Below are 12,809 nucleotides of genomic sequence, written 5' to 3'. Positions count from 1 at the left end.
TCAGGGGCTTCTGAATTTGGTCCTGTAGATTTAACCTTCTAAAACAAGCAATGACATTCTCAAGCAATGCTGTTCAGTTACTATGTATATGAACTATCTAGTTCTGCAGAAGGTTGTTGATCTACTTTGTATGCAAAGCTACAATGGCTGGTCAGTTTGCTGAAGGAGAATTCGTCAAGGCAGCAGTTGTAAGTCTCTGATTACCAGACTTCTACATATTCTAACATGAAACAAGTAGAGGTTATCTCTGCATGGACCTCTAAAAGCATTCAAGGTGCAGCTCAGATGTGTTTGCGATGTGTAAGAACAGAACCCAAGTCATATGCTGAATTGGGGGGGGGATGTCCATCAAAAAGAATGCCTTTTTCAATCACACTCCTTAAGTGTTTTCCTTTGTTAGACCTTTACAGCTGAGATAGAATAGGGCCCTAGTGAGATGGAATATGCAGCAACCATGTGCTCATGGAGGTGGAGATAAGCAATAGGAGGTCCCTGTCCATCAGTATTCTAATTGTGGAATGTGTTCGGCACGCTTATGGCAAACCAGTTTTTTTTTTCTTTCCAGCCAGCAGTCGAATTGTGTAGCTATTGATTTCCTGTCAAACTGTCAGTTAGAGCAGCTGAGATAATGGCAAATTAACATTCATTCACCAACATCAGTGCTGGGCTTTTAAACAAGAACACATCAGATAGGGACTCGAGGCAATCATTACAGCGGTGCTTCGGTTTAAATGATTTGTAGTAGCCAGTGATTATGATAATGACTTCTGATCGTCTCTGAATTTGCCCCTTGTGTTCATCCCATCAGCCTGTATTATGTATTAATGTAGTCTTTGTTTGCAACGAATATCTACAGGTACATACTGGTCACAGCAAATTAACTAATGAAAGGAAAAGATGGGGGGAATGACATGTTGAAAGCATCTTGGCAACAGTGAGTAGTGTGAATCGAAAGAGACATCCATTACAATTGCAATTCACACAAAGCTGTCAATGGCAAAGACATTCTAATCCCCTCTCTCCTTGTCATTATTTTTCTTATCGTGAAAGAGGAATGGATTCTCAGCTGATATAAATTGCCATAACTACAGTGAAGTCAGTTTATACCAGCTGAGAATCTAATGCCCTCACTCTTTCCTATCGTTAGATTTTCACGCAATACTGTGGGTGAAATCCTGGCTCTACTGAAGTCAGTAGCAAAACTCACATTGACTTTAGTGGGGACAGGATTTTACCCAATGTTTTTGCTAAAAATTGGTTCTCTAAAATGATATTATGGGCCTCCATTTTTATCCTCTCAGGGATTCTAGGTCATTCCCCCTACCCCCTTCAGTTTACAATCAGGATACTTTTCTAACCGATGACCGAAAACTCAAGCTGAGATTAGAAAATCAGTCTGTGTTCTTTCTGTGTACCTTGCATCATCACCAGTAATAGATTATGGAGCCTGACAATTGTGCTGTTGATGCATGATGTGGAGTGGAATCCAGCTCATATGCCTACAGCTGTATAGGATCTAAAGGGATTGGAAGGAAAGATGGTTTGTGCCAGTAAAATGAGCAGGTATGACTCAGACCCACAGGAATGACCTATATTGACTAAGAAGGTGCCATATTTATACAGTTACCTTTCTAGCTATAGCTGCAGATTAAACACTTACCAGGAAAACATTTTAAAAGTCCCTATCTCCTGTGCATGCTGTTATGATCTGTGTGGTTTGTCTCCTTGAACTGGCTACTTTCTATCAGTAGCTACACCAATAATGTTTGCTATCACTTTTCTTCCTGACATCTTAGTCTTTTTGGCAGTGTCTCTGGGTAGTTATAGTATCACATCCATGCCCAATTAACCCCATTGCGCAAGGTGCTGTACAAACACATAGTTTGAGACTGTCCCTGTCCCAAAGAGCTGAGAGTCTAAATAGACAAGACAGATAAAGGGGGAGGTAAAGAAAGGAAATCCCCATTTTACAGAGAGGGAACTGATGGAGAGAGATCCAGTGATTTCCCAAGGTCACACAGGAAGTCTACAGCAGAGCTAGGAATAAACTCAACTCTGCTGATCCCAGTGTCTTAAGCAGAGGACCATCAGTCCTCATGCATAAAGGAGAATGTAAACCAGAACGGAGTCATGTGGATTTATTTTGGTTGTGCCTATGTCTCCACTCTGAAAGGCCGTTATTGATGCGAGGTAGTCCTTACTCCCCTAAGTGGTTTGACTGAACTTGCTAGATTTGACCCTCATTGGCTAAATGGCTTGAAAAATGTGTACAAACAAATATGTTAATGAACTGCTGTTTTTTCCTGGCCACTAAAAGAGTGAGCTGCATAGTGCAGTGTGATTAATATGGAGGAACTTTTCTGAGACAGAGGCCAACATTTTCAAGCTGGGTTGCCTGAAGTTAGGCAACTACATAAAAGTGGGCTGATTTTCAAAGGTGATGAGTATCTCCACTTCTTATTGACTTCAGTAGAATTTGTGGGTACTCAGCACCACTTAAAATCAGGTAAATTTTTTAAGGTGTCTAATTTTGGATTCTGAGACTAATTTTAGACAACTGAGTTTGAAATTTTTGGCCCGAGATTTTACTGGCTAAAGGTAACAGCAGTTTGCTGGTGACTGCCTACTGTTTTCACTGAATATTCAGTGTTTCAATCTCTCTGCTGCAGCAAGACCTTTTTAGTCTAGTCAGATTTCGGAACTATTCATTCTACTAATAAAGCTCAGTCACCAATGGAATTCTAAGGCAATGGGTGAGGGCCATAATACAGGTAACTTTTATTGATCTGCTGAAGGCCTTTAATTCAGTCAGCCATAAATTTCTCCTCCAAAACTCAAGGATAGTGCATCCATAATGGTTTTGAAGTAACCTAAGAAATCATAACCTGCTTTCCAAAAGCAAAGTGAGCTCTGATCCAAGGACATTACAAATGGGGGAACCCCAGAGATTTGATCTGGGGCATCCGTTAGTTTCTATTTTTGTTTGTAATAATCCAGCATATTGTTCTCACTTCTTTATAGATGTATGCTGATGATCCAGTTTTGTATTACAGTGCACTTTCCTTGTTGCAAGTTATCAGCAGTATTCAGTTAGATTATGCTGGAAGATGCGTCTTCTCCAGTGAACTGATTTTAAATTAATACAGAACCCAAACCACCTCTCAGATGACAAAAGTGGCTCGCCTCATCAGTGATTAAGCAAGCGGCTGATGAGCTAGTTTAAGCATCTTGGAATCTGGCTCGACCTTCCCTTCCAGCAAGCATTATGTTGTCTCCAAGGTTGGGACCATCATACAGTGAAAAGAGTTAGTTTGCCAGAAAATAGATTGGCCAGCAGTATCTATTACCCATCTTGGACTATAAGGCATTGATCGTAGTGTTCACAGTGGTGCTACTGACAGAGGCTACAGGTATTATATTATTCTGAAATGTGATTGTTTCAGGTAATCAGTTTAGTTACTGATGCACAACTGCAGTTCCCTCCCAGTTACTGTACATAATTTATAATTCTGCTGCCAGAATGCTATGTGCTTATGCAGTTACACACTTCGCTGCACTCTGATGGGTTCTGGCTCTCTGATTTTCATGACTATACGAACTCAGCCAAACAGTGTGCATATTCCTGTACCTTAATATTTGACAGTCATTAGCCAATGAGATCATAGGGATTTGCATAATTATTGTATCGTTAATGAGAAATACTGTTCTGTGAATATGCAGATCTCTGTACTCTGGCTTCTATAACACTTCAGTTTTGTTTAGCTCCTTAACTCCAGAGAGTTATCAAACTGTTTGAGAGTAAAAATATGCTGCCTCAGCATCAGCTGAAGCAGAAAACTCCAAACTGGAGACAAAAAAGAAATGAGAAAACACCAAAAGCACAGACAAGCAGTGTCCAACTGCGGAAAATAAATATAAAAGACCAATTTCTCTCCTTCCTCCCATCTCGCTGCCCATCCCTCTTACCAGAAGGGAAAACCAGTAGGGCTCATCTCAGATGAACTCACAGTTTGACAACATGGCTTGGTTACACCAATGAATTCAATGTTGATACAGTGCAAACAGATTGCAGTTATTCTGGGGAGGAAAGCTAAGGATAGGAGAGGTGGAAAAGGGTGATAGGTGGGAGAGAAATTAATTAAAAATAAATTCAGGTTTAAGATAGAGATGATATTGTATTTTAAATCTCAGGTTGAGATAGTGGGGCTTCAGAGATGGTTACTTCTCCGCATAGACCTCTGAATAGCAGTCAGATGTTTAAACACTTCTGATTTAAATTCAGTTCCCAACCTTGGCCAGTGTTGAATTAGTGATCTGGGACCTGTTCCAAAGCACATTGGGAATCTTTTCACTGATGGCACTGCTCTTTGGATCAGCCTGTTAGAAACTAATTGCCAGCTGGTTGCTTCTGTGGAAAAATGGTGCCCTTTCTGGTGCCCTTTCCTTCCCCCCTCCCATCCTTGCCTCCAAAATCTGAAATATTTCAGTTTTCAACCAGAATTTTTTGATATTCAAATTTCCACTGAAAATGGAAAATTTTCCACAGGGGGAAAAAAAAGAATCTCAATTTTTTTTAACTAGTTCTATCAACTATCTCAGGTTAGCTAATGCATTTGTATTGCTACCCAAAAAGTCAGAGATATTTGTTATAGGACATAGACGTTTATGTTTCTTGTATTTTGGAACAAATGTTTGTGGTATGTTTCCACTGACATGTAGAAAATGTTTGCCAATTAACTGGTTAGCCATGTATTAACTAAAGTTAAAGTTATGGTATAGACCAGGGGTCGGCAACCTTTCAGAAGTGCTGTGCTGAGTCTTCATTTATTCACTCTAATTTAAGATTGTGCGTGCCAGTAGTACATTTTAACGTTATTAGACGGTCTCTTTCTATAAGTCTATAATATTTAACTAAACTATTGTTGTATGTAAAGTAAATAAGGTTTTTAAAATGTTTAAGAAGATTCATTTAAAATTAAATTAAAATGCAGAGCCCCCCTGGACCGGCGGCCAGGACCTGGGCAGCATGAGTGCCACTGAAAATCAGCTCACGTGCTACCTTCGACACATGTGCCATAGGTTGCCTACCCCTGGTATAGACAAATCATTAGAAATTAAGAGCTCTTCCATGTGCCATTACCAATTCTCTGGTCAGTCACCAGGAAGGAAGCATTAAAAGTGGGAGAAACATGTAAGACAGTTCAGGAGTTGGAGGTGATTATTTTCTAACCCCTCTAAGCAATATGTTTGTTGAAACAGTTCAAATATTACGGAGATTTAAAAAATAAATTATTTTAAATTTCAGTTGATTTCTGTTCCATAGGCTAAGCCGAGATAGTCATTGTTTTGTCAAGGTCCCAAAATTCTTGGTCAAAGTATAGTCCAGACTCCAGAGAAAATAATAATAAAAAACAATAATGATAACAAGTAAATAAAAAGATTCAGTAGCATCTGGTGGTCTGGATTTGGCCCATGGTCTGCCTATTGACTATCCCTGGTCCAACCTGTCTCTTGAAACTCATAAATTTCTAGTTCATCTCAACTGAGCAAATATTAGGTCTTGATTAGGTGAGCTATTAGATATGTTTAGCATTCAATGAAGATATACATAGATATGATTTTTTCCATGGTTTTCATTTTATCACGAGCTTTCCCTTTAATTACCTGAGTGCTCCAAATCTTCATTAACGAAATAGGATGCAGAAGGTGGTTGTTAGTTTGGAATATAAATCCTGCTGGCACATTTAAATGCTTTTCACTTGATTAATTGAAATTTCCAGTATTCGCAAATCCCTGGAAAGCATTAGAATTTTATCATTGATTCATGGAGTATGATTTTAGATGATGTTTTTTGAGTATATTATTCTACAGTGATAATTGTTCCCATTTGGCCTGTAAAGAATTTGACCTGGTATGAGTAGGAATAAAGATGATTATTTAAACACTTGCAAAAAGTTTCTAGTGCATTTTGTGGAAGGCCCTGGTGGTCAGAATCAAGACGAAACACAGTCTGTGAGACGCATTAAACCTCCCTCGCTTTGTGGAGTTGCTGTATGCTGCCACTACAGATTATTTCACAAGAGAATTTTGTGCTCTGTAATAGGCCCATGGTTCATGTTCCATCATGCTCCGATGCACAAGAAGTTGTTGGTAGTTGTATAATGTTAAGAAGCACAGCAGGCATAGAGCAAAGACATGGGAAATGATGACCAGACTTTCAACCCTCCTTGACTTTCAGGGAGGTTCATCATTCATCAAAACTTCTTGGCCCTTCCTCAGTCTGATGGTATCTGTCTGAAGACTTGGATATGAGCTGCAGCTACTCCTAACATCAATAACACCCATTGTAGGGCTTCGTTTTTAAATTCAGAATTCCTTAAACTTTATAACTTGGTTGCAGACTAACCCCAAAGGGTGAAAATAACCCTGTGCAGAGAGCCAGCACATGGTCTAGGCACCTTCAGACTCATAACCAGGCTTAAATGTGACTTTAAAATTTCTACAGTTCTGCATATAAAATGATTTGTATGCACAAGTACTGCAGTCTGCATCCACAGACAGTCACTGATTTGTAGTTTACATCTAACTGCTTTTCAACATTTTTTATCTGGGAATTACAGGATGGTGTTTGCCATCAAAAATTGTGAATTCTCTTGGGGTTCGAAAGTGTTTTGGTTCCCTAGAAATGCTCTTTAATTTATTATATGAGTGTTGGGGAAGGATTGCTAGGTAGTTATGGCTGTGGACTGGGAATCAATAGATCTGCGTTCAGTTCCCAGCTCAATCATAGACTGCCTGTGTGACCTTGAGCAAGTCACTTAATTGTTCTGTGCCTCAATCCCCCACCTTCTCTTTGTATGTTTTATCAATTTCTCCTACCCTTTGTCTGTCTTCTCTAGAAAATGTTGCTCTTCAGGGAAGGGATTGTTTCTTACTGTGTGTATATTTGTTCAGTGTATCGCACAATAGGGCACAATTTTTGACTGAGTCATTTAGATGTTAATATTAAACAAATAAGTGATTAGTGAAATATGCAATTAGGGGTTTTAAGTGCCTCAGGACACCAGTACAAGCAATAATAAGCTTGGGCTTCTCATCAGCTCTGTTTTTTATTGTGTCCATCAAAAACTGTTTTGTATATAGGTCAGCAAAAGTGAGCTACAGGGTATGTTTCCCACTACGCTTCTCCCTTGAAAAGCAGTTTGGGTCTGCATGCACTAGACAGGGGAGCAAGAATCCTAGGGTAAATTCTTCATCTAGATCTCGGTATGTCAAGGCAAATTGTGCTGCCACACAAGATTAAGTCATCCTAAATCTTTAGAGATTCGGCTAGAAGTTAAACGTACACATTCTGAGAAGAAAAAGGGAATAGATGCCTGTTCAAAAATATAATCAGCACTGCGCTTTAATAAAATTATCTCCATAAAATTGAGTATTCCTGTGTTCTCTGCCAGCATGAGTGACATCACAGTGACATACACAAAGGGAATGGAAACATGAGGTTATCTTTGTTTGATACTTGTGATGTCATATGTGCTTGTAGAGAAATCTGGGAGTCTGACGCTCTGATTTCTTTGGATGGGAAGAGGAAGTGATTTTTTTGAGTACAATGAGAATTCCATTTTGAGGCGATGGCCTCCATGCTTTCTACCCTTTTTGGACTTTTACTAAAAAGAACTTGGGGGATTTTTAACAAGCTTCCCTCTCAGAAGGTCACTGTCCCCTTTCAGGGAGTCTGGATTCAGCCTCTGACCTGTGACTACTTTACATCCCAGAGCATGAGGATCATACGACAAGCGTACGTCTGACTGACTGACAGACAGGCCTGCTATGAGAGAGAAGGTCAACCTGGATTCAGTCCCATGATCCCTTGTCACGATGTGGCCCTCAAGCTCTAAATTAGTCCCAGACGGGATTGAATCCAGAATCCCCCATGAAAGGGGGAAGCTGATGCTGTGATTCTTCCCCTGAATGAAAGTTATGAATGTTGGAGTTATGGATGAATATGTGCATGATTAAATGTACTGCTCAGAGAAAGTCAGCCACGTCTCCTAACAATAAGCCAACTGTATATGGGGGCAAAACGTGAAAGTAACAAATTTAGGAGAACCACACTAACTACCAGACTGGCACCAAACCCACCGGTTCTGAACTCTGAGCCATGGATTACTCCTGAGCCAGGGTCCCTATGACTATTCATTGACTGTTGGTATTTTATGCTTAAATTTCAATGTGCACTGTAATTTTAGGGCCTGATTCTGCCATCCTTGCTCATGTTGAATGGTACCTGACCCCGAGACTAGCCCTATTGAAATCAATGAGACTATCTGCGTTGAAATTTACTATTGTATATGAGTAAAGGGGGCAGAATCTGGCCCTTAATGAGCATTGGGAGGTACATCAATGGGAAGACTAGATCAGTGGTTCTCAACCAGGGGTATGGGTACCCCCAGGGGTATGCAGAGGTTTTCTGGGGGGTACATCAACTTATTTAGATATTTGCCTGGTTTTAAAACAGGCTACATAAAAAGCACTAGCAAAGTCAGTACAAACTAAAATTTCACACAGACAATGACTTGTTTATACTGCTCTCTATACTATACATTGAAATGTGAGTACAATATTTATATTCCACTTGATTTATTTTATAATTATGTGGTAAAAATGAGAAAGTAAAGCAATTTTCAGTATTAGCCTGCTGTGATACTTTTGTATTTTGTGTCTGATTTTGTAAGCAAGTAGTTTTTACATGAGATCAAGCTTGGGGGTACGCAAGACAAATCCACCTCCTGCAAGGGGTAAGGCAGTCTGGAAAGGTTGAGAGTCACTGGACTAGACACTAAGCATTAGCAGTCAGCACAGTAGAGGGGGGAGCTCTGTGTTTGCCGTGCAGTGAATATGACACTTAACTATTTAGTCTGGGTTAAAGGATTTTTCACACTCTGTTTTTCAGACCACAACTTTCAGCACCTTGGCCAATGAGAAGTCCTTATCTGACCGCAAATGGGTAAGTTAACCTTTCAGCTTTGCAGCTCCTCCTTAGAATGCTGCAGGGCTTCCGAGCGTCTAGCAAGAGACCCTGCCGTCTTCCTGAGAGCAGGCAGCTGCTATAATTAAATAATACATTACACAGCAGTGGAAACGTGACAGGCTGTGGTTCAAACAAAGGTAAACTCCCTTGCATTTTGTCTTTAATGTGTGGGGAAAGGCACTTTCCAAATTTCTCATTGTGTCACAGCTTCTGTTTTAGAGGATTAGAAAAAATGTCATTGAGAAAAAAATTGGAGGTCTCTGTGCAATTCAATATTTGCTCCCACTTAGGTTTTTGGTACGTCGATATGGAATTTATTATTTTAAAAGCACAATGGCAAAATGTTGATTTTGGAGGCGGGGTAGGGTACACAAATCAATCTTTTTGCATCAAAATCTGCTTGCGATTCACCACGGTCATTTTTTAAGCACTCCACCTGCTTAGCTAAAGAGTTACTGGTATATTAATTAGCATTTATTGGAAGAAGATCCAGTAACAATAAGATATGTCTACACTGCATCTGGAGTGAGCCTCCCAGCACAGGCCTACAGACTCATGCTAGCAGGGTTTGTGTTAACACGCTACAAGTAATGGTGTAGATGTTGCTTTGATGTTCCAGGCCTGAGAGCCCAAGCTCCAGCCAGAGCTGCAACGTCTGCATCACTATGGTTAGCATGCTAGCTTGAGCCCCTCTAACCAGGGGCGGCTCCAGGCCCCAGCACGCCAAGCGCGTGCTTGGGGCGGCATGCCGCGGGGGGCGCTCTGCCGGTCACCGGGAGGGCGGCAGGCGGCTCTGGTGGACCTCCTGCAGACGTGCCTGCGGAGGGTCTGCTGGTCCCGCGGCTTCGGTGGAGCATCCACAGGCACGTCTGCGGGAGGTCCACCGGAGCCGCGGGACCAGCGGACCCTCCACAGGCACGTCTGCGGATGCTCCACCGGAGCCGCGGGACCAGCGGACCCTCCACAGGCACGTCTGCGGGAGGTCCACCGGAGCCGCGGGACCAGCGGACCCTCCACAGGCACGTCTGCGGGAGGTCCACCGGAGCCGTGGGACCAGCGGACCCTCCACAGGCACGTCTGCGGGAGGTCCACCGGAGCCGCAGGACCAGTGACCAGCAGAGCCCCCCCCCGCGGCGTGCCGCCATGCTTGGGGCGGCGAAATGGTTAGAGCCGCCCCTGCCTCTAACACAAATCTGTAGGACCGGGCTGGGAGGCTTGTTCCCAGATGCAATTTAGACATACCCCATAGTTTCTGAACACTCATGCGCTCTAACAGCTTCTTGGACTGCAGAGTCCTATGATCTCTTTATTCTGCCGTTTGATCTAAAGCTTAACTAGCTATTAACTAGCCACTCTCAACAACTTAAACATATTTTAGATACCTACTGATAAGGAAAAGCAGGTTTGGAAGCAGCTCACCCATTTGTAAAAGCTGCCTGCTTCTTCTTAAAGCTTAGTAAAAACTCCGCCTTGCTGATGTGCCATCACTCCTGATATTCCGGGAAAAATTGGCAGCAAGGAATGCTTCTCACAGTAGCAAATCTTGCTAATACCATTACTGACATTTTCATTCGACTTATGTAGATACAAATGAAGTGTTAATAATAGATATAAGTTGTTCCTCAAGGCCTTTCTGGATACCTGTCTCTTCACTTGACTGTCCAATATGTATGTGTGCCATCTGTTTGAAAGACTCTAGTTTATAATCCTCAGCCATAGAAAAAGATCTGTCATCTTACGGAAAAAGGGGGATTTTAGTGAAATGTTGAATTCCTCCATTTATCCAACCTTCAGGTTCAGCACAGGCTGCAGGAGTAGCACAGGCTTCTCCATACTGCCCTGCCAGCATGCCCCAGTGTTGACCTAGAGAGACCAGTTGTAATTATGAGTGGATGGTTCAGGATCTAGGCCAATTCCCTGGCTGGTGTAGCTCCATTGACATCAGTGGATCTATACCAGTTTTCACCAGCTGAGGATCTGGGACCTCTATATTCAATTGTTGCTCTTCTCTCTATTATGACTGTCTGCTATGGTGTGCTGGGCAAATGCTAGTATGAGTAATTACATTCTAAATTATCCCCACACTTGCAGTGTGCTACAGAATTCCTCAAATAATCAGATCTCCCTATCTGGCTTCTGTTGCATTTCCTGGTGACAGAGCACCCTATTAAGTGAATTTCAAAGACAACGTACAGTAACGACAGCCAGAGGAATCAATAAAAGAGGAGGCCATATTAACTTAGTTGATGGGTATTTTTGTTGTTTCAAGGAACATTTGCATTTTTCTACTTTATTATAAAACATAAGGACACAGCAAAAGTGCTATTTATAAATTCCTATTATGATTTGTTCCACACTCATCCGTCTTACTGTCTCAGTCCCTGCCATTCACTGTTGTTGGGAAAAACAAATTGCATGGGCTGGAACCATCCTAAATAAGGCCCTGATTCAGCAAAACACTGAATGTGCTTAAGGTCCACTGAGGTCGATGGAGCTTAAGGACATGCTGGAAGTTAAGCATTTGCTTCAGTCTTCGCCTCAGTAATGATGAATGTAAGCAGGTGCTTCAAGTTGAACGCTTGCTTTATCATGCTGCTGAATCAGGGTCAAATCCCATCCCCATTAACCGGAATTATTATTTAGTAACTGGAAATTTGTTCACTGTGCCAAAATGTATAGATTTTATTTAAATATAGTAAAACAGTGCACTCAATCAGCCCTCCACTCAGATTATATGAGAGAAAATCCAGACCTCCGACAGTATCTTCCCAGTGCCGGACAACATCTGTACAGTATTTGTCAGTTGATATTGTGTGTGACAGAGTGTGGTGCTAATAGTACCATATAGCGATGATAGAGGAAAGAGAAATAATGTATTCTGGTCTAGGCTACCCAGCAGTGTGATGAAGTCAGGTGATCTGTACAGTGCTGCTTATGAAATGTTTTCCTAGAATTTCCATAAAATATTCATGGCTATTGTATGTATTTGCTCTAAACCTTGGCTCTGGCTTTCCCCTGTCTAGCAGGTATGTCAAGGACATACATGTTTGCACAAGAGCGTGCCACATCCCCTGTTAGCCTGTTGAATGTATTGTTCATTTTAGATTTACATGGAGGATGTTTCACTCACAGAGATGGGGTTACCTTCATTCAGGAAAAGCGATGATTGGAAATGCACAGTATAATGGGACAATGGAAGCATCAGCTGTTTCATCATTTCCTGAGGAGTACTGCTTCTCTGATTAAACATATCCCCAAACAATGACGTTAATGGCTGGGTATTTACTTAACATTCTACTGGAGGGTTTGATATTTGACAGGAGGTATCGTACAAGTGTTAATTCTGAATTGAAAGAGGATATGTTTCTGAATTCCGAGAGGAGATATATATATATATAGGTTTAAACTGCAGTCGTGCAAAGCAGGTCAGGAAGGCTATTTTCACTTAGTGGAATACAGGCAGTCTTGTGAAACAACTCCACTAAGTTGTTTAGTGACTGATCATGGGGCAGGTGTTTCTGGGAAGTGGTAAATCTCCTGAAAAGATGAGTTCTGAAGTGGAGTGTCTCTGTGTTCCTCCCTCCTCACCCCGCTCCCTCAGTTCCCTTCTCCACTTCCTCAGCCAGTAGTGAGTTGTGGTCATTGGTGATGGTGAAGAGTAAGCCCTAACTGGCTTCATTTTCCCCTTCCACTCTTATTTCTTGCAACCAAGTTCCCTGTTACTTCATCCCAACGTGGACTCTCTGCACTGTTGATTGTAGGCAAGGTGTAGGAACAC

At 41.6% G+C, this 12,809-nt stretch overlaps 1 protein-coding gene across 4 annotated transcripts in view; it reads left to right on the top strand.

The window, feature by feature from the left end:
• The window catches only part of RASGEF1B (RasGEF domain family member 1B), a 470,215-nt gene that overhangs the window by 209,294 nt on the left and 248,112 nt on the right, over positions 1 to 12,809 (top strand). For all 4 annotated transcript variants that reach the window (XM_045018874.1, XM_045018870.1, XM_045018871.1 and 1 more), the window contains one exon: positions 8,954 to 9,007. Coding sequence is in view for 2 of the 4 variants with exons in the window: in XM_045018870.1 (XP_044874805.1) it covers positions 8,954 to 9,007 (54 nt within the window). In the remaining 2 variants the exon portion in view is untranslated. The remainder of the gene's footprint in view (positions 1 to 8,953; positions 9,008 to 12,809) is intronic.

The sequence above is a fragment of the Mauremys mutica genome, chromosome 5 (assembly GCF_020497125.1).
Source record: "Mauremys mutica isolate MM-2020 ecotype Southern chromosome 5, ASM2049712v1, whole genome shotgun sequence".
NCBI classification, from domain to species: domain Eukaryota; kingdom Metazoa; phylum Chordata; order Testudines; family Geoemydidae; genus Mauremys; species Mauremys mutica.
Note: the sequence above shows the minus strand (reverse complement) of the source record. Positions and strands in the feature narration are given on the sequence as shown.